This window comes from Drosophila kikkawai, chromosome 2R (assembly GCF_030179895.1).
Source record: "Drosophila kikkawai strain 14028-0561.14 chromosome 2R, DkikHiC1v2, whole genome shotgun sequence".
NCBI classification, from domain to species: Eukaryota; Metazoa; Arthropoda; class Insecta; order Diptera; family Drosophilidae; genus Drosophila; species Drosophila kikkawai.
Window position 1 is genome coordinate 10,999,676 of NC_091729.1, and position 23,156 is coordinate 11,022,831.

Here is a 23,156-nt window from a genome sequence, read left to right on the forward strand (position 1 = left end):
CACAAGCAACCCGTTCCCTACGTGTAACGTGTGTGTTTCGGACTTGTCCCCATATTTTGGGCTGTGTATTTGTGTCTACGAGGAAATCAAGAACTAAAAAAATCAATTACAAAATGTTTGTAAACGCTATATACGGTGTGCTGGAGGCCATCTCCTATGGTGTCTATACATTTGTGGCCACCATTTGGCACATAGAAGGTAAGTCACAAAAGACGTTCTTATAGTAACAAGATGAGTAACGCACTACACAGGAAAGTGAATGCATCTTGTTATTATAAGGTCTTTGGGGAATCATTCACTTTGCACGAAGACGTAACTGCTCTGCCCTGCTCCACAGAGGCCTTGATCAACCTAATGATGTCCACGTTCCTTTTGGTGCTGAGCCTGGCCTGCCACCCAATTATGGTCATTCCAATGATCTTGTTTTGCGCCTATGTTTTGCGTAACTTTTGGTACCGTCGCGCCATGAAATACAAGATCGATGATAAGGAGGGGGGCGATGGCGGACCGATGGCTGGAATCCGGAACACGCCTCGAACGCCGCGACTTTCCATCCCGTCCTATCGCAGCTTTGCGGCAAAACTTGCTGAGGCAGGCGCCAATGACACGGCCGTGCAAAATTGAACCAGCGCGTAGCTGCCCAAATTTCGGATTAGTTTGCATTTATTATTAAAACATTCACATGTCCGGACTGAGTTATCTTAAGATTACGTTTTTGTTTAAATAATACAAAGTCTTGAGTGGCATTGGCAGGACCTAAGGTTAGGGCTTGACTAGGAGGCTGGCGGCGTCTACTTTTCGCAGGGCTTCCCGGGCTTTCGCCAGCGAAGCGTTGGCCGTCGGCTGGGCTGCGAGGCCAGCCAAGTGCCGTACGTATCTGTCAATGTTGTCCACACTGGGGGGACCAGCAGACTCCTGTGGAGGCAGTTGGATTGCCCCGAGGGCAGACACCAATTTCTGACGCAGTCCTTTCACATAGCTCTCAAGGCGCGTGTTCTCAGCCATCAAAACGGCCACCTCGCCCATGACCTTGGCGTAGCCGGCCTTAGTGTTGTCGACATGCTGCTCTAGCACAGCGTTTTGCTGCTCCAGATCCGTCTTGGCCTTGCGCAGCGTCCTCAACTCGTTCTCCGTGCTGCGATTGTGCTCGATGAACTCGTTGGTGTAAATGGGGATTTCGCCTGGCTGAAGGGGTCGAAGCGGTGCGGGTATTGGTGTCATCATGTGGCTGGAAACGGGCTGGGCCGGCGAAGGTGCTGGTACTGTACTTATCGGCGGCGGTGGCGGCGGAGGTGTCGGCATTCGCTTCACTTGAGCCAATGGAACATCGTCCGGGTCTTCCTCGCTCTGCCTCTTCGCTGCTATTGGCTTCGCCTTGGCCTTCTTTCCCTTGCCGAGACTGGTGTCGCCGTTGCCGCCGCTCTTTGGAGTCTTCTCCTTCGGAGAACCCTCTGTTTTGGTAGCCTTCTTGGCCTTCGCCAGTTCCCTGGCCACGATCTCGGGGTGTTCTTTGAGAAAAAGTTGCAGCTGCTCCTGATATCTAGGAAACAATTGAAAATTGAACTGTTAAAAGGGGAACGAGCAATGCCACTTCCATGTCTTACACGGCCTTGTCCTTGGCGGCGGCTTCCATGTAGGGAACCTTGCGCTCCTCTGGCAGCTGGTGCCACTCCTCGCCAATGATTTTGGTGTGCTCTAGAGCCGTGCGATGGGGCTGTTCGCGTCGCAACTCTTCGCGTCTGTCGTTCATGAAACGGACGTAGCCATTAAGTGGCATCTTAGGAGCACCGGCCACATTAATGCGGCGCTGTGCAAGCTTCTTCAGCTCGCTCTCCACGTTGGCCTTTTGGCCCTTGGTCTTTTTTGGTGTCTTGGCTGGTGAGGGTTTTTCCTCGTCACATTCATCTAGCCTGGCCGCATCAAGGGATTTGGAGGCGATTGGCGTTGAGGCGTGTGCAGCTTCCGCCACCTTATCTGTGGTCTCCGTTGATGGTTCCGTCATTTTTGGGTGGAATTAATGGAATGTGTCCAATCTTGAGGAAGGTAAAATCAAGAAGTTCCCCAAATCCAGAGAATTCTTGTTTGTTTTTTTCAAGATTGTTTTGGTTTGGCTGTCGATAATGTGACCAGACCACTTCAGTTGGTATTGCAAATCTTCTGATTGGAACAGGAACTGGTTCCTTATATATTTAATTAATAAATTAATTATTTAAAAGGTGTATAGCGTATAAACTATATGAGATTTCAAAAACATGTTAATGCAGTTTTTTTTAAATATTTAAAAGAGCACTATATTTATTTTTGGTTACATTTTTAATACTTAAAATTAATTTTAAAAAAACTTAAGATATTGGTTTTCATTCACGAACTTATTTCTCATTCCGAACTCTCAACAAACTTTTCCTTGTAAACCTTATGGGACACAATGTGAGCTCATCAATTAATTAATTTCAAATTGAATTGATTTATTTTAATTTAAGTATGCTGCTAATGAAATATAAATAATTTAAATAGTCCTGAAACAAGAATATTGAATAATATTTGTGAAAGTCCAACACAAAACCAGTGATTTACTTAGAGTTTTATTTTGAGCATTAAAAAAACAAATAATAAAGGAAGTTCGGCACGCCGAAGTTTGTATACCCTTACTGTTTTCAGTTTTCAGACGTCCGACATATTCATATAAAAGTAATAGTTAGAATTGTCAAAAAACTACCTGCAAATATTCACTTAGATAACTTTAAAACTGAGGGACTAGTTTGTGTAGAATCGGCTAGATCGACTCGGCTGTTGACGCTGAAAATAAATAAATAAAATTATAATACCCCCTCGCTTTAATCAGTGAGCTAATGTACGTATATTTTAAGTTCATATACATATAAGTACTATAACGTTCCCAAGTATGATGACTCACGTTTGTTTGCTCTTTAACCCGTCACATTATCTACATATTTACGTCGTAATTACGTCAGAAAATGTGGCGTGATCCAGGGACCTGCGGAAGGTGGCGTGACGAGGATAAAACAAAGTAAATACGCAGTTAGGTAGTGGTGTGATTTGGTTTATATTCTGAATATATAATTTTTTCCGATTGGTTTCACAAATTCTTTGAGCACATTACAAGTAATCAGTAGCCTACAGATGTGGTTAGAGTGTTTAACGTAAATGGAAACCTACAACTAATCTTGGCGCTCTACGTCCGCGATAAATATCATATATATAAAGCCTTATTTTAGACGACGAAATTCTGTACAGCCTATCAACTAAAACAAACTTAAACTTTACGGCGGCCGGCCGAACTTAAGAGTAGAACAGAGAGAAACAAGGGCTTATATCAAGCTGGGGAACAGCTCGTCAAAGTTGCTCTGCCAGGGGAAATCCTCCTCGTCGATGGGCAGAGTAAGGGCCGTGGATGTCGGGGAGCCCAGTATGGACTCGTAGCCGTGATCCGAGGTGGCCGAGTGGAGAGACAATGCGGGGGATTTGGCCAGTGGGGAGATCGCCTTGACACGCGGACAGAGAAAGCGCTGGATGGGATCAAAGCTGCTCTCGTCGTCCGAGTCGTCCTCGGTGGCGTTCACCACGTTCAGGTAGACCTGCGACGGTGACGTCGCTGGCGGCGGACACTTCATGATCACGTCCGTCGTATCCTCGTCGCCAGCGGTGACGCCGTCGCAGTAGATCTCCTCGACGGCCTCGTTCACCGGCACCGCATCGCCGTCCATCACAATGGTAATGGAGTTCGTCTTGGCATCATAGGTGCCGTACACTGTGTCCGGTGTTGCCTGCAGAAGTGAGGCGGCCGCTGTAGCTGTGATTGTGGCTGTCGTCGTCGTCGTCGAGGCTGGCGCTGTCGCTTTTTGCTGGGGGTTTCCATTTACCTCCAACACCTGCACATTCAGGCTGTGACAGTGCTCCAGGGGTGCTTCGGCATTACTCAGGCCATCAGCTCTATGCCCGCCGGATTCCAGGCGCTCTGCTGCGGACCCCACCACTGGTCCAGGCAGTCGCTCTGCGTCGCCTGCATCTTGGGCAGCAGCTGGGCTGCTCGCTCCAGCGCCTGTCTCCAGGTCTGCTGTGATATCTGCGAGCAGACTTTCGGCCAGCTCTTCGAGGCGCTTGACGTCGAATTCTTCGTCGTCGCCAAGCATGTCTTGTAGAGAAGGCAAAGCGCCACAACCTTCCAGAGTGATGTCAGGCTCCGGCTGCTTTTCAGCTGCTCCGCCAGCAGACGCGCTGACGACTGTGTGTCCACTTGTTGTGTACCCTGCGGCAGAGGGTCAGCATTGGATGCTGCAGATCCAAGGATTGTGGACGCACAGCCCTCAGCGCCTACGCTGGCGTTGGATTGGCTGGTGCTCTGGTTGTTTGTGGCGGCGATGCTCTTGGCCGTGTACTGCTGCTGCTGCTGCTTCAGCTCGGCGAATTCCTGGCGCATGATCTCCAGTTCCGAGTCGAGCTTGTGGTTCTTGGCCAACAGCGACTCGTTGATGGCCTGCAGACTGTCGCACTTGTTCTGTAATATTTCCGTCTTGTCTGTGAGTTCTTTGATCTCGTACTCCATCTCCTCCATGCGAGCCTTCTTCCGGTCGCGCGAGGTTTGGGCGGCCACTCGGTTCTTTAGCTTCCTGTGGGACGGGGGAGACGAAAGAAACAATTAAACAAAGGTCCGACTAGCGCAAAGTCAGCTACGCTCTTACTTTCTCTGCACCTTCTCTTCCCAGGTGAGGTGGTCCAGGCGGCGCTTCTTGGCCTTGGGCGGCACCGTCGACAGGGTCTCGTCGTCCATGTTGGAGGAGGACGCGTAGCCCGAGCTCGAGGGAGTGGGCGAGGAGGCCTTGAGCAGGGCCGCCGTCAGGGGGGCGGGGCGCAGTTTGGGTAGCGTATTCGATGTGATGGCTGTCCGCGGCACGGTTATCAGCACTGCGTTCGCGGTGGGAGCCATGGCTAACTCAGGTAATGTGATAAACTGCTGTGTGTGTGCTGGGTTCCAACTTAGATTTGCATCGTTTCCGTGCGCTGGCCACGGGCACTGAACTTTATCTGACTCTCGCGATTTAGTTAAGTTGTCTCATTGGCTTCGACTGCGCTTCTCGGACGCTCTGCTGGTTTGGACCTCTTCATTGCCTCCTCTTCGGGCTTTTCTTTTCTCACGCAATTTTCTCATCCACCTTTGCAATGCAGAACGACTGGTTTTTCTCTGGGCTGACGTGGTTTTCTGAAAGCTGACGTGGACTTCGGTTCCTCTATAAAATATGTGTATACAGAAAAATTGTCAATTTAAGTGTGACCAGTGGAAATAAGAAAATCTGACATTTCCGCCTCCATGGCAGCTGGCCACACTAAAGTCCGCGGGACCCTTGAAATTTAAATAACAATTAAAAATGTATGAACTCATTTATTTTTTAAGTGTTTGCCAGCTTATAAATAGATGTTTTACATACACATAATTTAGAAAACCAAATCGACTTTTTTATGCTCCGTATTTAAGGCACCGGTACTGTTGGCGGGGGTTTTTTACCCTTCTCCTTTTCAGCCTGGGCCAATTCCTCCTTCACCACATCAGCTACTTCGTAGATTTTTGCCTTGTGCTGCAGGATTTAGATCGAAACATATAAGCTGGGAACATAATTCAGTTAAATGAGAGCCTTGCCTTCAGTTGGTTGATGTAGAAGGTGAAGGGAATGGTTCCGGTAATCGGATCTATGGCCACCGGCCACATCGCCTCCAGCTCCTGCTCCGTGAACGGCTCGCCATCCTCGGCCATCAGTTTGCCGAAGTACTCTTTGGTTAGGTACTTCTTGTTCTCCGGGTCCAAGGCTTCAAAGGCCTCCAGTATCTTTGCAGGAGACGCCGGTTCCATTCTGTGTGACAGTCAAAATCAATAACACATAAAGCCTTTATCCGAAGTGATCTTACTTGTGATCCATGAGCAGAACGGAGACGTGGGCCACGAATTTGGCCAAGTGAGCCTCTCCCGGGTAGTCCACGGAGTCTGTGGCTTTCATGACCTCAAGGACCTCCTTCTCTGTGGGAACGCAGCCCAGGAAGCGGAGGACGTTGCCCACGTTGCGGGTGTCAATGTACTTATCCCCATGCGTGTCGAAGATGCAAAAGGCTTCCGCAATCTGAACCTCAAGTTCGTTGTTTAAGGTAACTGGAAAGAGAGGAAGGTCTCAGGAGAGTAAACGGACAACCATACGATCCTTTGCTTACCACCAACTTCCATGCCGAAGGAGTTATTTTTTATTTTATTTAAAAAATTATGGATGCGTTTTACTAATAATTTTTCATCAGTTTGTTTTGTGTTTCACAGGCACTTTAACAACAATGTAACCGGCTACTACTTCAAATTCAAAATTTTTAACTTACAGAAGTTGCGCCAAAGCAAAACAACTCTGGTATCTAATCGATAGCTATTCGATAACCTTTCCAGATTTCCCGAAAAATCGTCGTCAAAATACAGCGATACTATCGCAAGTGACATCTCTAGCTAGCGTCGCGTTATTTTGTTTTCTGTTTTGTTTCGTTTCCTTCGTATTTTAAGTGCTTTTTGTTAATAAAGTTGAAGAAGAACGTTTAACTTTTGATAATTTTGCAAGTGTGTAAGAATTAAAGCGTCTGTTTCCTACTCCTGTAAGCGCAAAGTCAGTGCATTCGGTTGTTGTCGGTGTGCATTTGCCTTGCGCGTGTGTGTGTGTGTGCCTGCCGTGCGCCAGCAGCAACAGGTTTTTAAACTCATTTCAACGGAGCACCTCAGTTTTCATTTGTTTTCGGAATTTCGTCGAGTTCGGTTCGGCTCGCGTGGCTCGCTTTCCTCGGTGCACTTTTCCAGCGGGAAAATCGAATTGCAATTGAATGCGACTTTGATGGAAAACGAGCGTGGCCTGCGCAACCCGTTTTAGCTCTTCTACAGCAGGCTCGCAGGTGTGTAACGTCGCTCGTCGTCCAGCCAATAACAAGTTCAAACCTGGCCATATTATCACAGTTAACAAGTGCGAGTGTGTGTGTGTTTGTGTGTAAGTGCGCGCAAGTGAGGAAAACGCGTTGGCAGTTTTCATCGCCTCAAAACCAAAAAGTCGCCATAAAAATGGAAAGTGTTCGACGCTGATGATCAATGATCGATCCCTCAACTTCGTTTCGTCTTGTTTTCGTGCCAAATAGGCAAACAAACACGGTAAAAAGGTGCGAATTTTGAAAGCGGCTGCTGTCTGCTTCATAAGTGACTGAAAAGCGTCTATCTCTCGTTGACATTTTTCCAATATTTGCCCATGGCATTGACTGCCAATTGATAGAAAGTTTATCTATGATTGATGGCAATTAGGGAGGTGTGCTTGAAAAAATAAAGCCTTACGAAAGTATCTAGCATTTGGTTGTTGTTTCGCCCTTATTAAAATAATAACTGGAGAACTGTATTTTGGCCTTATTGTAGTTAGGATAATATTTAATTAATTGTCTTCCTTAATTCCAAATACACACAAATATCTTGTCCGAAACAAGCGGCAGATGCTCAACTATTTAGATACAAAGCCAATTTCTGCCCTCCAGATTCCTTTGCTGAACAACCTGAATATTTAACGTGATTGGCACAAGGTGGCTTCTATATAAAGTAGGCAATTCTAGTAGTTCTTTTTCCACAAATAATAATCGTGATACAAATGAAATAAATACCTAACTTCCTATAAACAAATCTCTCAAAGGTTTAAGTCATAGAGCATGTCTTAAAAGATTGCCATGTAACAAATTGGCTCGTTTTCTTGACAACGTGCCACCAGCACATCTGCATCTCCATCTGCATTTGCATCTTCATCTCCACTTGCATCTCCATCTCCATCTGTTTGACGCGGCGCTCTATTCGCAGAAAACCTTAGGCGACCATAAACGCCAATGATGAATTTCACCCATGAAGTGAAATTGTTGGCTATGGTTTGGCTTTTCACTCGTTTTGCAGTTTGCGGTTGCCGCGCCCCTCGTTGACTTGGTTGGTCTGGGGGATATTTTCTGGTCGTGCGCCGCCTGATTGCAGTCGAAAGTGGCTTCGAGCCGCTACCCTTCACGCTCCTGCCACGGTCTTCCTCTAATGCTACCAAACCATTTCTGCCTGTCCACCAAACGACGACAGGTGGCTGGCTGATTTGCGGTTCGGCTAAGGTCTCTGTTTTGGGTCTGTTTTGTAAGGCAAGTGTAACCACCACTATTGCCAGAAGATCGCTCCTGTTGTGCAGAGAGAAAAAGTGCTAAAAATAGTTTAATGTATTAAATATTAAAGCAATGCCTTAAAAAAAGAGGACACTTAAGTCTTTGCGTTATTGTAATAAGATAAAGATTTTGTAAAAGACAAGGTGAATATGTATTATTGTCTTAAATGCTTATCAAATATGTAAATATAAATCTATAATCAATATAAATCTATGCAAATCTGAATAGAATTAACCTAAAATAATAGTTTCCTTTTATTATTGTCTTACAAACAAACGTGCCTAGTACCAGGACAATTTTGAAGCAATATGTTAATGTTTTTTCCCCGTGTAGTTGTGGGGGTTGCCTTTCAGTTTTTCAGTTTTCGGTTTCTGGCGATCTGCTGGCTCGGTCTGAAAAACTTGTTTCTCGCATTTGTTGTTGTTGTTCTGCTGGCTGTTGCTGGAATTCTTTGTGGCGGTGCCCGCAGCTCCCTTTGTGCCGCTCAGTGTGTTCTCCTTCCTAGTCTTCATCGAGCAGCGTCGTCTTCCGTTTTTTTTTTCTCATTGGAGTACATTTTTCGCTTGAGGAATTTTATGTGGCTGTCGTGTTTGATGCCCCTTTTTTCGCACAGTTAATTTTCGTTTTTTTTTTCCCCCTGGATCATAATTGTGTGCCGTGAGTCAACCTCTTTGTGTTTCTCTCGGGGAAACCATCGTTCCATTTAACTATCTATAAATGTTAAAATGTAAATTTGCCAGAAGCGAGAGTTACAGAATTTGATCAGTGTCTAAACCCGTTTCTTTTCAAGTAGCCTACTGCAATTAAACAAAGAAAGTTTTTGCATTAAAACGAAATACGAAATGCTTAGCTATATAAATGTCATTAAAAAACATTTCATGACGGACTGCAATGCTGCAGAAAATGTTAAATTATTTCAATTGCCTTAACTGGCGAAAATTTGACATAAAAAAAACTCACCATGGAATGTGCAAGAAAAATAATTATAATTACACGTCTGCCATGGGAAAGTCCAGAGTAAAGTTTTTTTTAAGTGCAATGTCAACAATGAGCGCGAAGTGAGGTGAGGCTGGCCGGGCTCCTCTAGTAGCCCAACTGAACAATCTGTCGATGGCCACCACTTGGTTGTGCAGTCTGCAGCGATCGTGTCTGGCCTGGAGCTGTCTAACTGGATAGTTACTGCACTTTGGCTTAAAGTAGCCGCTGTGCAGACCCCAACAATGTTAGACATTCAAAATATTTGACTATGGCTCTGAAGCATCTTACACTCAGTCGAAGTTGATCAGATAAGTGATTGGGGATAATAAAAAGAATTTGTGGGATTTCCGACAAGCCCAAATTTATAAACTTTGATATCGATTTTTGACGATATATATGTACTCCAGATAATTAGAGACTAGACTTGGTATCAGATTTTCATGTACGTCGCAAAACTCATGCGATTTGTTGTGGCAAACTCCAGGTCGCGGAGTTTAATAATTTTTGTAAAAATATTTGTAAAATTGAAACCTAGAAGTATCGTTTGGGAGAGTGTCATGGAAAGAGGAACCCAACATATTTATATTTTGGCTTTATTTAAAAAAACATTTGATAACAGGTATCTAATAGTCCCTCGACAGTATCTTTTTTACTTGTCTCGAACAACCTTTGTATTTTCTAGTCCTTTGAAATAAGTCTTTTAGCCAAAATAAAAGAATTAACTAAATTTAAGGCACTAATGCATTATCTTCAAATTTTTGAACAGCATTAAGCGGTTATATCATAAATATATATAAGCGGTAGATGCTAGTTTAGAACTAGAGTTATATTTGTTTATTTGTGTTTTTGTTTTGTATATGCTAAAAAATGTTTCTGTTGAAGTCTTTATCAAGCTTATAAACTTAGTGTATAACAAACAAAGCGTAATTTATTATAGCTTCCCCAACGCCATCAGTATCTTTTTCAGTATTGTCATAACCATTTGTTTATTTTTATATTCGCGGTAATTGTTTATATTACTTTGCATATTGCTAATTAATGGCATTTCGTTTGATTATTCTGTTTTGCAGCTGCCCCGAAACTGCCTTGGAAGCTCAATGACGAATGAATTAACAAAGAGACCCAAGTAAAGAAGCATTCAAAGGTTAGCTAATCATTCCCGCGAATACGCGAAACAGAAACAATTTCAAAAGTATTGAATAACGAATCTCGAATGCAATGGCAAGACTAATCGCCAGTGGTTAAGGCGGCTCGGGAACAATTCGTGAGTGTGAGAGCGTGATAGAAACTAAGATAACCGTCACAGAATGCCAATAATCACGGCCACGACAACGACGACAGCCGGCGGAGGAGCAGGTGTGGCGACCAGGGGCGTGACTGCCGCCAAGTCTCCCACCGATTACCTATTGCTCCAGCAACAGCCGCCGTCTCTCCACCAGCAGCAGCAGCAGCAGCAGTTGGCGCCTCCAAATGCTTCCCACCAACACCAGCACTCCCATCTACATCCACATTCACATCCACATGCACATCCTGTTGCTACTCCGACCAGTTTTGCAACATTTAACGGAAACTCGAATCTAAATGCTAGCCTTGCCAACGGAAGCAGCAGAAAATTCAATTGCAGCCGCGACAACGTGGACGAAGCCGCCGACGTTGCCGCCGTTTCCCAGACACTGGCCGCCGGCTCCGATGTGGTTGGTAACGGTAATGGGGATAAACTTGCCGGTCTACCACCACCAGGTGGCCACCTTCTTCGCCCTCCGCCGCCGCCGGCTGTCAAGAAATCTGTCGTAGCCGCCTCAGCAGCTGGGAACTCCGCCTCGCGCGAGGATGTCGCTTCGCTTAGCGGCACTTCCTCACTGAACAGCCAGATGTCAGCGCCCAATCACTTCATCCCCGGATTACCGAGCAATGGCATCGGCGGCAATGGAGCCACAGTACCCGGACGAGGTGCTCCACCCAGCAGTATTTTGAAAGGCAGCAAGGGTAAGCGAAAGAAAGCTATAGTAATGTCTTATAAAATGTCTAAAAGTAGTGGAAAAGCTATAGTAATGCTTTATAAAATATCTGTAAATGCTGGAGAAAATTTACCAAAACTCTACTCTTAAATTGAAGTGGCTTAAAAATTTCTGTCTATATTTATTTTGACTTAATCCGACTCTAAACAAGACTTGCCAAATCTCTGTAGCTCGGACCCATTAATTATGTAGTCTGTTCATTGAGTGGCTTGTTCCAAATCGAGTTTCCATTTTCTGTTGGCCTCATAAAGTATTGAAATTAATTAGTACTGACCCAGCTCTTAGAACCAATTTAGGGCGTGCATCTCAAGTGACTCATTTCCGCCCTCACATGGTCCAACCACTCACAACCCACTCCTCATGCCGCTTCAGTTTCAGTATCAATTACCATTTCGGTTTCAATTTCAACTCGAAATGCACTTGCAGGGCGATGAAAGTAGTTAGCTCGCAGCGGGAAATTACGGAAAATTATAAACACAAGTACTGAAACAGCGGGTGGAAGTTTGTGTGGCATGGCAAAAGGTTTTTGTTTCTGATTCGGTTTCTTTCTTTCTTTTCGGTCGTTTTTTATTGCTCTTGATAGACACGTGCCGAAGCAGAACTGCTACAAATGTTTCCATGTAAACTAAAACCCACTTTGCACTTTACACTTTTGGTTTCTTGTTAACCTTCTTCTTCGGCCAACTGACTGGTTGTGGGTCTTCGCACTTAGCCAGTTCTTAGAGGACTTAGCACTACACTTTCAATATTACAGTCGGTTTCACCTTCTTGGTTTTAGTCTACTCCCGTTTCTTTTAATCCGTCCGCCTGTCATCACTTTCTCACAGCTCCGGCGGAGTCATTGAAGCCCCTGAACTTAGTCGATCCACTTGGCATCTAATTCGTGAGAGCTGCATTGTTTCCCGCGCAGCTCGTAGACTGAATTATCGTAAGACGGCCCAGAGAGCTGGTTCAGTTTAAAGCCAAATGGGTAACCTCGATATTGTCGCTGATTGGCTTTGCCAGTGAGCTTGCGGGGGCGTAGGTAATTGCTGGTCTAGATGATGTGGGAACTTAATATTCATAGAGCGAGGAAACGACTAAATTATAGCCCAAAAACTAAGCGACACTAAACTTGTAGGTGTGGATGTGGCCATTACGCTTTAACTTAACTATTGGTGGGTCATTAAAAACATGATATTTCCATATCTGCTAATGGATTGCTCAGATCGGAGACGAATCTTAAGAATTTCATAACCTTATTAGACCGCAACTCGCAGTCTAATATTAACTTGTTGGTGTTTTGTAAACACTCCAGTTTCACATCATCTTCCAGCTAAAACCCACTCACTCTTGTGCTCATTTCGGTATATATTTCGAGCAACACCATCTAGGTGTGGATGGGAAATCGCTTTCGGAAGTTGGGCAAGACTGCTAGCTGGTTAGTATGTATCTGAATCATCTGTTAAGCGTTTGCCGCTTGGCTTAATATCCCCTCCATTCTGTCCCATTGTTAGGCGGTCGCTGAATTTGGTAACTCGGCCTCAGACTTTTGGCCATCCAAATTCATCAGACTTGAGAAACTCAGTTAGAGGACTGTGATTGCATAAATGCAAGACCCTTACTCATTAGGGGGGGGTGTTGATTCTGGTCGAGGAGTCTGCGGTGTCTCAATGGTCTCAAGTGGTGGCAATGAACTCGTCGTGGCCTCGAATTCACCCACATGGAGAACGCGCTCACCTTTCCCCAGCTTAGACTGTATCTGCCTTATCATTCACGCCTCACGTCAGAGGCAATTAGCAGTGGAGAGTCTTCACTGGCGACGGAGTTGAAGTTGCTCCACAATGTCCCCATCTAGCCGCCCTGCATCGCACTCTCTCGCCTGCTGCGATTATTAATTTCTTGATTACGACAGCAGAGGGTAACTCTGGTTTATGGCGTGCCATGTAAGCCAAGTTAACGAAGCAGCAAAGCCAATTAGATGCAATCATTAGGCGGGGCGGCGCAGGGAGTCGTCACAAATGACATAGGGATGGGTCTTTGCCTCCCTTTTTATTTTTTTCCCTGCGAGAACAAACAAAGACGTTGACTTTGCTCCACTTCCTTATGCTCCGCATCATCCGTGGTTCGACTCCATGGCCTGCACACGTGGCCTGGTCTTGGACCGATGCGTTGCTCTCGTGCAGAAGGCGACGCATTCCAATGCGGGCGGAGTAATTGCCGGGGAGCATTCAATGGACCCGCTACATGCCAGGTCCGAGACCGAGTAAATTGCGAGTTCTGTTGCAGTGCTGCCCGCTAATTGAGCACCGACATGGAGTCATCCGAAGTGGTCATTGCGTAACTTGGGACTCTAGCGGGCCAGACAGGATAGAGGCGATGGCGATGCAACAAGCATCCCATTACCAGCTAATTTATGTTGACGTTACTCGGGAATTATACAAATTAAAGTGGGATCGCCATGGGTCTTTCACTATGGTGTTTGCAAAAAGTTCTCTGAAAGAGTAAAGAAAAATTATGGAAATCAACTGAAATGAATGTGAGTGTACTTAAGATTAAACGGTTTAAGATGTAGAAATATAGCTTCACAGTATATTATCTCGGGCTACGGGTATTATAACTTAGTGCCAGCCGAAAATATATATAACCAAGAACCGGGATATAAATTTCCAATAGTTTTTGAAAAATTCCTATACGCCAGGTTTTAGAGATATCCCATCTTTTGAGGTGCTGTAAAGTCAAAAAATTTCGTTAAGTTATCATAAAGTACTATTCTTTTACTTTAAAATCAGTTTTTAAAATTTGGAAAAATCTTTATGCATTGAGTTTATATCGTCATTTTTCCATATATAGAGACTATATATCGGAGACAAATATTAAATTCTATCGAAAATGCTTATTTTTTGACAGTATATTGTCAAATTCGACACCCAAAAATATATGAAAATATATCGATTCTAGAGACAAGAGCTGAGATACCAATATTAATTTTTTCAAACTTTACGTTGGCACTTGCAAATTGCAACTCGACGCGTAATTAGGCAGAGTTTTCGCACAAAAACTGGAAGGCACACGGCCGGATCTCAGACGACGCTTCCAATCGATAATCACACACACCGCCATCCATACACGCATCCACCCGTGCACACCCGCCGCCACAATGGATCCCAACTGGCAGAACAGTCTGACCGAGATGAAGGACCGCGGCAAGTATCTGCTCCACTCGGAGAAGTGGGCCGACTGCCGGTTCCTTGTGGGCTCGGTGCCGAACCAGCGTCTAATCGCCGGCCACAAGCTGCTGCTGGCCATGGCCTCGCCGGTGTTTGAACGCATGTTCTACGGCCAGTTACCGGAAAAGACTGACCCCATCGTGATACCGGACGTGCAGCCGAAGGCTTTCGAGGCGATGCTGGAGTACATCTACACGGACCGCATCACCATCGGCAGCTACAAGGCCTGCGAGCTGGGCTATGTGGCCAAGAAGTATATGCTCCCGCACGTCGTCACGTGTTGCACGCAGTTCCTCTCGGCGGATCTCAGTCCGAAGAACGCCTGCCGCGCCTACGAGTTCGCCAAGCTGTTCGACGAGCCGCGCCTGATGCAGAGCAGCATGGACCTAATTGCGGACAATACGCGCGAAGTGCTCTCCGATCCCAGCTTCCTGGACATCGAGGTCTCAACCCTGATAGCCATTCTCGACCAAAACCGTCTCAATATCGACTCTGAGCTGGATCTGTTCAACTGCCTGCTCAAGTTCGCCAGCGAGCGGGGCATCCTGAACGAGAGCGACGGCGGGCAGGAGGATGCCGGCGACCGGGACGGCGAGGCCGGGCTAGCGAAAAAGTCACCCAATGATTCTGGCGGACATGTGATGGTTGAGGTGATCAAGATGGAGCCCGATGTAGCGGCCATGGTGCAACACATGCATCAGGACGATGAGGGCGACAGCTTTGAGACGGACGCCGGCATGGCTTACACTTTCACTTCGGCTGCAGCTAATGCCGCCGCCGCCACTGTCCCTGCAACTGCCTCTGTCTCTGGCTCGCCGCCCCTGGATGTGGCAGCCGGCTCCGATGACCTGGTTATCATCGATAGCGATGCTTCCGGCGATGCCGCTGCCAACATGATCAACATTATGGACGACCAGCGTACCATTCTCGATGGCGCCATGCTGCGCCAGGCAGTGAAGAAGATTCGCTTCCTTACTATGACGGCGCAGCAGTTTGCCGAAGGACCGGCACGCTCCAAGCTACTCCAGCAACACGAAGCCCTTGCCATCCTTATCAAGATCTCCAGCCCCACGCTCAATGACTGCCACATGCCCGAGGGCTTCTGCGTCTCGCGCAGCACCCGCACTTTCTCTAGGCGTTACCATCCTTGGCGTACAGGTGCCCACGCGAGGTGCTGTACGCCCACATCCAGGACACATCGCTGCTAGACATCACCTTCGACCGGCCAGTGTACATCTACCGCAACCAGATCAGGACCACAACCGCCACCTGGTGGACTGAATCGGTAGCAATACCCTAGGCCTAATGGATTTATGTATTTTCGATGTGATAGATTTAGGTTGGAAATCGATGGATCTGCAAGCTGAACTTTGGCAGAAAGTCAGCCTCTTCCGCAATCTTTTGTACATCGAATCGTATTAATCATATCACCATAAAATATAGCCACTAAATTATAATTTTGCATTCTAGTATAAATTTATAGGTTTTTAGATCCCTAACGATTTCCCCCAATTGCCGTAATTATCACCCACCGTTTCCCCTGAATTCTGAACTTGGTCTTGTCAGTCAACTTGTTTAAAGATCGTGCTGGAAGCCACGATCTTAGTGACAACTTGAAAGTGTCGGGCGGAACGTGCCCAACAATTAGCTCACGAACTTAAGTATATCAAATCTGAAAATGACTTTTGGGGATCAGGCAAACCGTGTACCATAAATGTGAGTGCATACATTTAAGTGGATAACGCCGGGCATTAGATAATTGTACTTTTAACAGCTTTTACTCCAGCAAGATCTAAAAGGCGAAAAGCGACCGAGGTCGCAGGTCACGCCCCCTGACCCTGTACTCACTTCACTTATGACCCGACACGCCTCCCGCTCGGCCTTTTCATTTGCGTTATACTTTTGTTTTCCAAAGTCAATGAACTGGTGCTCTAAGACTTTACGTAATTTGTGGGCAGCACGTTCGTAAATTGTTTATGTCTGCTTCAATTCTACCACATGTTCGCCCGGTACTTGCTCTTTGTTGTATTTTCTTTTTATTATTTTTAGACATTTTACCGAGGCATAATGCACTCCCGATCAGCGATAAGATTGAACTGGCCTCTGATGTGATCTCGGGTGAACGGTTCCTCGGATTACTCTTCGAATCCCAGGTGCAATTAGCCGCAATCTGTGGAAATAATCGTTTGTCAATCATCTTCGCAGGCACCGGCTATGGCGATCCCTGTAATTATGAGTAATGGATATTCTTTGTGTGGCAAAGAGTTCGCTTCGCATTTTCGTCTCTGTCTTTTTATTCGAGATCCATGCGAGGCCGACATTGCCAGCAGATGAGTCACTTTTCGAGCTGGCTTGCCAGATATGCGATCTACTGGACCGGGTTGGCAAATCCTACAGTTAGGTTCATGATTTTAGTGCTCTTGGCAGGAAAATATGTTTCCTTAAGACCAAGAATATTGAGCAAAATTAAAGCTGAAAATTCTTTCAGAAAATTAAGAATATTAGGTTTAACTACAAGAAAGGCTTCCTTCAAAGAGTATAGTTCTATACTCTTTGGTATCAGTTACCTACGAAATTTAAAGATTAATTGCATAAGCCATTGTTTAGCTCGGAGCTTTGGAGCCCTATAACTAAGCTTTAATTTTTTATGCTCGTTCAAAACATAATTCCCTCCAGAAACGTAGTAGGACCGGTGGTGGGGCATCTAAGGATCTTTTATTACCACAAATCAATGGTAAATTTAAATTATAATTTCTAAATAAAGAAACATTCTTTAAAAGACACAGAGATGTTATAATTAAGTATTATTAATCTTCATAAATAAAATAAATAATAATAATAATAGAACCTCTAAAATAAAATACCATGGAGTTCGTTTTATAATTTGTAGGTTCTCACCAGAAAATAATTAACTTACATAAAACCCATAGTAATATCTCTTAATGGCTTTTCAGTGCTATCAGAGTCTTAGTTATATAATTCTTGGCCGCGTTATATCATCTTTTATATTTCGCGTACACTTTTTTTTCAGCTATATGCTGATTCATTAGAAAAGTAAACATTTGCATAGCTTATCGGCACGAGAGTCAAGAGAAGCGATAAGAAAACAGCGGGCAATAAATTTTCAGCATATGCAGATATATGTACATATGTCTGTGTATCTGTGAAAATGTGTGCCGCATATTTGTTGTTTTCTTATTTGTCAAACAGCAAGCGATAAGTGTAGATACATAGCTACTTATGTATATGGTACGTAAGCCGGAGTGAGATGGCCAGTGTAAACAGTATTTAGTCCAGATTCTAGTGTGTGGCAGCCCTGGTCCATTCCATATACAGCTGTGAGCATTATTTGTGTGCTACATCTGGTGATCAAATACGCCCTCCTGCTCCATACCCCCTCCCCCCCTCTGGACAAAAACAAATATTTACAAGATGCAAGCAAGTGAAGCTGCGAACGAAGCAGCAAAGGAAAATAAAGGGGATAGAAGATGGGGCAAGGCAAACTGTGCCGCCAACAACTTCCGTGCTGGGAACACTCCCTGCCCCCCATTCTGCTTGCCGTCTCTCTCGTTCGTTAACACTTTCTGGATTATGCAGACTCCACCAACACAAACACGAATTTCCACCGTGGACTGCATTTATTCAAACGAGCTGGGGAGAATCCCATGGCACTCCCACCTCCCCCCGACTAAGCCTGAAATCAAACACGAGGCGATGGCGCTTTTACCGTTCACAGATGTGTCATCTTTCCCAGCCTTTCCCGCCTCGTTTCATGCTCCATTCGCAAATGTTCTGGGCATAAATATTCATCTTTCTATGCAAATCATTCGCTCGCAATACGTTTTGAATGATGCTCAGGTGGGTCTTTCGGTCGCCGTCATTCGATTAGCCCAACCCACTTCGCATGTGTGAGCAGGGGCATGCACCTCGAAAGGGGTTAACGACGGTCCAGAGAATCCAGTTCGCGCTTTACTTCCATTTTCTAACGAACGTCAAAGCATATTTTAGCATAATAACATTCTGGAAGCGGGTAAAGATTTTCTTAGGCTTAGTCTTTGTGCCCCAGAAAAATGGTCTAAACGTTTTTAAGGCAGGCTTTTTGTTTAAAAACAATTATAAGAGATTGTCAACGTTAGAAGCGCTCTTTTTAAACATATTCTAAACATTTTGGAAGTCGGTGTATATACTCCACCTATGTTTTGACATTTGGAACATAACTTCTTTAACTAATTCTACAGGTATTCACGTAATTTTATGTAATTTTAAATTTTTCAAAAATCGGTGTTTCAAATTTTGATAGAAAATCTGAAAAAAATTCAAAATTAAAAAGCCACGTGAATGCCTTGGAACACTTTATCCTTTAACTAATTAATTATATTTGTTTATATCGGATGATTCTATGGACAATTAAGATGTACACAACAAATTAACATTTTTTTTTTAAGGTTTCACACCAAATTAACCTTACCCCCCCACCTCAAACAAAATAGGTTAGGTCACATCACACTATAGTACATATAAAAAATATAAAAATATATTTCGAAAATACTCTCTACAGTCCATATCTAGTTTGAATACTTGTTTATAGCTTGTGTTTTTATTTACGACGCTTTAATTAAATCCAATTCAACGTTTGGAAAGCGGCTTGGATCTTAGCTCTGCTGTTCTGAAGAGATTTCGAAGAAACCTGACTCATTCTTAGGGCTTATCCGACGATCATCTCATAACGGTTGTGCCAAGCGAAATCGCGTTGGCCTTGGTTAATTGCATAGGCCATTCATTCATTCACTTCTTTCACTTGGCCGTAATTAAAATTCCCCATTACTCATCCGACTTGAGTGGGGAGTTCGTTTGAGCGCTTTGTGGCGCCCAGTCGCATTAGCTCCGTGGGCCAGGAAAGTAGGTCATAGCCTGGCCAGAGCCTGGCTAGCAGTTGGCAACTGCTAATAATAATTATTATTCCGGCTTGCCCCAATCGAAAGAGCTTAACGCTTCAGCGAAGCCAACGGGAGCAGGTGGAGGCAGCGGGGAATGGTCAATGGCAGGAGATGTGGCGATGGGGCGCTGGGACATTGGCGTTGCCTTTGTTGTTGTATGTGGTTCGATTTCAAAAGAGACCACACCAAACTATTTTCGGCTGGCTGAGCATTAGCTCCAACGACTTGTTTTTGTCCAATTCCAGCCTGCAGTTAGTTGGTTTTGAGTTCATTGAACGATTTGAGGCTGGGTTTCTTTGTACCAAATGCAAACAATGATTAACGGAGTTACCTCTGATTCACAGAGAACCTGCTGCAGAACACATACTACAATGGCGAGACCGGTGACAGCAGTCTGGGCAGCGAGTGCGGAGTGGGGGATGTCCAGAATCAGCACCACGAGAACCATGACGACCCGGGCGATGGACTGGGGCCCCTGCCGCCCAAATGGGAGACTGCCTACACGGATCGCGGCGAGCTCTACTTCATCGAGTGAGTTTTTTAGAGTGTGTTCTTAAGACCTGAACTAACCATTACTTTGTTTTCTGATAGTCACAACACCGGAACCTCCCACTGGCTGGACCCAAGGCTTTCCAAGTACCAGAAAAAGTCGCTGGAGGATTGCTGCGAGGATGAGCTTCCCTATGGCTGGGAAAAGATAGAGGACTCAATGTATGGGATGTACTTCATCGACCATGTGAACCGTAGGACGCAGTATGAAAACCCAGTGCTGGAAGCTAAGCGAAGAGCTGCGGAACAGCGCCAGCAGCAACAACAACAGCAGCAGCAGCATCAGCACCAACAACAGCTGGTGCAAGAACAGCGCTCAAAGACACCCAATATACTGCCAGAAACCATACCCTTAGAGGCGGCTGTGGAGCAGGAGGAGGAGGACGAAGGGGTGCTCCCTGTGAAGCTGCCCTACAAGTTTACCCGCAACCCAGCCGAGCTTCAGGGTCAGCGCATTAACACCACTCTGGTCAAGTCATCTCGTGGCCTGGGCTTCACCATCGTCGGCAGTGACGGTACCTCTGGCGGGGATGTGGAGGAGTTTCTGCAAATCAAGACAGTGGTGCCCAATGGTCCGGCCTGGCTGGACGGACAGCTGCAAACGGGCGATGTGCTGGTCTATGTCAATGACACCTGTGTGCTCGGCTACACGCACCACGATATGGTCAATATTTTTCAGTCAATTATGCCCGGGGAAAGGGCAGCCCTCGAGGTGTGTCGAGGCTACCCATTGCCATTCGATCCAAATGATCCCAACAATGAGGTGGTGACCACCATGGCAGTGGACGGGCGCGAGTCGGACAAGCAACGCCGCCTCAACATGGATGGCAACTACAACTTCCTGGACTTGTCCGGCGACAAAGCCAGTGGCGCAGGCAGCGGCTTCATCCTGATGAAAAAGCCCGAGCTCTATACATTCTCCATTATGAAGGGCGCCATGGGCTTTGGGTTCACCATCGCAGACTCCGCCTGCGGTCAGATTGTGAAGAAGATCCTAGACCGAAATTGCTGCACTCAACTGATGGAGGGCGATGTTCTCCTGGAGATCAATGGCTTGAATGTGCGCAGCAAGCCGCACTTTTACGTCGTGGAGCTACTCAAGGAGTGCAGCCTTACGACGCCCACTGTCGTTAAGATCCAGCGGACTCCACCCGATCAGCCGTCCAGCAATACGCTCACCCAACTCAGCCAGGTGGGGAATGTGGCCAAGCTGCGCAAGAACTTTGTAGGCAGCGGCCTCTTTCGCAGCAAGACGCCCACGGCGGACCTGTATAGCACCCAGGTGAAGGAGGTGCTGCCCATGCGCCCGAAGACTCCACTGGTGGACACGAGAAGGGCACGAGTACAGACGCCCAGCAATGAGGTGGACGGCGAGGCTGGAGGCGACGCTGTAACCAGGAGCGAAACGGAGGCGCGAAAACCGCTGCAATTGCATTCGCAGGGCAAGTCAAACAATAGTCTGCAGGAGCTGGACGACATACCCTACATGGACCCCTATCCCAAGATGGTCAGTCGTCTGAGCGAGCGTCTGGCGGAGGCCACTCTTCAGGGAGATGCTAATGGTGGCATATACGGACTGCCACCCAGCATGCAACCACTTCCTTTGCCGCTGGTACACCACGAGTCCTGCTACTGCTACGACTGCCAGGCGCAGCGCTATCGCCCCGGCTACTATGTTCAGGCGCAGCAGGCCGCGATGTCGGCCACCGGCAGTGGTCAATACTCTCCGCTGCAGACGGCGCACCTCCAGAACGAGCGTATCCAGCGGCGGGTTAATGAGCTGCTCAGTGATAGAAGGCGCGTTGGCTTTGCCAACCTCGATCCTCCCCACCAGCAGCAGCCGCAGATTCAGCACTCGCCAAGCTGGCGCAACGGAGCTCTGTTGGACGCTTCTGAGGACGCGGACCGTTGTGAGCTCACCGAGGTGACGCTGGAGCGCCAGGCTCTGGGCTTTGGCTTCCGTATTGTTGGCGGCACCGAGGAGGGCTCCCAGGTCACTGTGGGCCACATAGTGCCCGGCGGAGCTGCGGATCAGGACCAGCGCATAGCCACCGGCGACGAGATTCTCAGCATCGACGGCATTAATGTGGTAAGTGAAGCTTCATAATTCTTGTAATACGTTTTTAATCTTTTCCTTTTTTGTAGCTTAACTCTTCGCACCACAAGGTAGTATCCTTGGTGGGCGAGTCTGCACTGCGGGGCCAGGTTACCATGATACTGCGCCGACGCCGAGCTTCGCTTCTGCAGCAAGCTCTGCCCTTGAGCTCTCAGCAGCGACCTTATCCCTACGATGTGATTGTGAGCCGGCATGAAAACGAGGGATTCGGTTTTGTTATAATTTCGTCATCGAACCACTACTACGGCTCGACCATAGGTGAGGAAGGATTATATGAACCTGTGTTCTTAATACTTACCTTCAATTTTCTGTTTTTTTTTTTTTCTTTAGGAAAACTAATACCCGGCAGTCCGGCGGATCGCTGTGGTGAGCTGAAAGTGGGCGATCGCATTGTGGCAGTCAACCGGATCGAAATTGCCGGAATGTCGCATGGCGACGTGGTGAATCTCATTAAGGAGTCCGGTCTCCATGTGCGCCTTACCATTGGATGTCCGCTTAAAGAGGGTGGACCTAGTCCCGGCGGCAGTAGCGCCGGTCTGGGCAGCAACACACCGCTCCAGCCGTCGCCCAGTCTGATGAAGGCACCACCACCTGCTCTCTCCCACCAGCAGCAACCGCAACTTCACCACCACCACCAGCAGCAGCAATTAGAGATGCCGATGTCTATGCCCATGCCCAATCATGGCAGCTACTTGGAGCGACCCAGCAACAATATCGCGGCCACTCTGGCCCTGCACCAGCAGCAGCCGCAGTTATGACTCTGAGACCTACGGATTCGGCTCTACAAGAGCTTTCTCTAGTGTTAGATCGATAGTAGGCCCCAAGTTTTAGTTAAGTTCTAGTTAAGTAACCCCAAAGACTGAATTTATTAGCATTTGTAGGTGGATAATGCGAGTCTCGAGCGTTTCGTCCGTGCGTGCGCCCTTTAAACCAGTTTTATTAGATCCCATTTAGTGGCATAGGATAGATAGGTTATAAGCTCAACAGTAAGGGAATTCCGCCAGTTTTTGTAAAATACAACCTAAATTATACTGTACAAATGTAAAGGACTTCAATATTTTATCATTTTTTGTGTTACTCTGGATATTATATATAACCTTATAAATATACGCAATACACAGTCAACCTGTTGAGCTTCAATTGAGTTGGC

General features: G+C 46.3%; 6 protein-coding genes across 7 annotated transcripts; 3 read left to right on the top strand and 3 right to left on the bottom strand.

Annotated features, from left to right (window-relative positions):
- Window positions 1-13: 13 nt before the first annotated feature.
- Window positions 14-705, top strand: LOC108078460 (uncharacterized). Its single transcript, XM_017172352.3, has 2 exons — window positions 14-198; window positions 338-705. Exons 1-2 carry the CDS (start codon window positions 114-116, stop codon window positions 622-624), a joined length of 372 nt encoding a protein of 123 aa, XP_017027841.1. The 5' UTR covers window positions 14-113; the 3' UTR covers window positions 625-705.
- A 39-nt stretch (window positions 706-744) lies between these two features.
- On the bottom strand, window positions 745-2,131 carry Hmg-2 (High mobility group protein 2). Its single transcript, XM_017172351.2, has 2 exons — window positions 1,605-2,131; window positions 745-1,540 (listed from the first exon to the last, which is right to left on the bottom strand). The coding sequence occupies exons 1-2, from the start codon at window positions 2,000-2,002 to the stop codon at window positions 763-765; spliced, it is 1,176 nt and encodes a 391-aa protein (XP_017027840.1). The 5' UTR covers window positions 2,003-2,131; the 3' UTR covers window positions 745-762.
- Window positions 2,132-3,045: 914 nt separating this feature from the next.
- Window positions 3,046-5,241, bottom strand: Xbp1 (X box binding protein 1). The gene is given in 3 exon segments (XM_017171760.2): window positions 3,046-4,277; window positions 4,280-4,628; window positions 4,701-5,241. Coding segments are annotated over 3 exon segments (1,542 nt in total). The 5' UTR covers window positions 4,946-5,241; the 3' UTR covers window positions 3,046-3,329.
- Window positions 5,242-5,378: 137 nt separating this feature from the next.
- On the bottom strand, window positions 5,379-6,367 carry LOC108078136 (dynein regulatory complex protein 8). Its single transcript, XM_017171762.3, has 4 exons — window positions 6,217-6,367; window positions 5,920-6,157; window positions 5,654-5,864; window positions 5,379-5,591 (listed from the first exon to the last, which is right to left on the bottom strand). Exons 1-4 carry the CDS (start codon window positions 6,227-6,229, stop codon window positions 5,487-5,489), a joined length of 567 nt encoding a protein of 188 aa, XP_017027251.1. The 5' UTR covers window positions 6,230-6,367; the 3' UTR covers window positions 5,379-5,486.
- A 110-nt stretch (window positions 6,368-6,477) lies between these two features.
- On the top strand, window positions 6,478-23,150 carry Magi (membrane associated guanylate kinase, WW and PDZ domain containing protein magi). Of its 2 annotated transcripts, none has more exons than XM_017171758.3 (6): window positions 6,478-7,185; window positions 10,248-11,163; window positions 19,686-19,872; window positions 19,933-21,979; window positions 22,036-22,264; window positions 22,337-23,150. In XM_017171758.3, exons 2-6 carry the CDS (start codon window positions 10,485-10,487, stop codon window positions 22,762-22,764), a joined length of 3,570 nt encoding a protein of 1,189 aa, XP_017027247.1. In that variant the 5' UTR covers window positions 6,478-7,185; window positions 10,248-10,484; the 3' UTR covers window positions 22,765-23,150. The 2 variants fall into 2 exon arrangements, with proteins under 2 accessions (XP_017027247.1, XP_017027248.1); XM_017171759.3 differs by having other exon boundaries at window positions 6,478-6,927.
- On the top strand, window positions 13,969-15,864 carry LOC108078135 (uncharacterized). Its single transcript, XM_070284337.1, has one exon. It carries the CDS (start codon window positions 14,335-14,337, stop codon window positions 15,610-15,612), a length of 1,278 nt encoding a protein of 425 aa, XP_070140438.1. The 5' UTR covers window positions 13,969-14,334; the 3' UTR covers window positions 15,613-15,864.
- Window positions 23,151-23,156: the final 6 nt, after the last annotated feature.

Bases quoted from the DNA above. Each gene is read 5' to 3' on its own strand.
- LOC108078460 (XM_017172352.3), top strand. From the start codon at position 114: ATGTTTGTAAACGCTATATACGGTGTGCTGGAGGCCATCTCCTATGGT. The intron at 199-337 runs GTAAGTCACAAA...CCTGCTCCACAG, and splicing joins CACCATTTGGCACATAGAAG to AGGCCTTGATCAACCTAATG.
- Hmg-2 (XM_017172351.2), bottom strand. From the start codon at position 2,002: ATGACGGAACCATCAACGGAGACCACAGATAAGGTGGCGGAAGCTGCA. The intron at 1,541-1,604 runs GTAAGACATGGA...ATTGTTTCCTAG, and splicing joins GCCGCCAAGGACAAGGCCGT to ATATCAGGAGCAGCTGCAAC.
- LOC108078136 (XM_017171762.3), bottom strand. The intron at 5,865-5,919 runs GTAAGATCACTT...ACTGTCACACAG, and splicing joins GTTCTGCTCATGGATCACAA to AATGGAACCGGCGTCTCCTG. The intron at 5,592-5,653 runs GCAAGGCTCTCA...TAAATCCTGCAG, and splicing joins TCTACATCAACCAACTGAAG to CACAAGGCAAAAATCTACGA.
- Magi (XM_017171758.3), top strand. From the start codon at position 10,485: ATGCCAATAATCACGGCCACGACAACGACGACAGCCGGCGGAGGAGCA. The intron at 19,873-19,932 runs GTGAGTTTTTTA...GTTTTCTGATAG, and splicing joins GGCGAGCTCTACTTCATCGA to TCACAACACCGGAACCTCCC. The intron at 21,980-22,035 runs GTAAGTGAAGCT...CCTTTTTTGTAG, and splicing joins GCATCGACGGCATTAATGTG to CTTAACTCTTCGCACCACAA.
- LOC108078135 (XM_070284337.1), top strand. From the start codon at position 14,335: ATGGATCCCAACTGGCAGAACAGTCTGACCGAGATGAAGGACCGCGGC.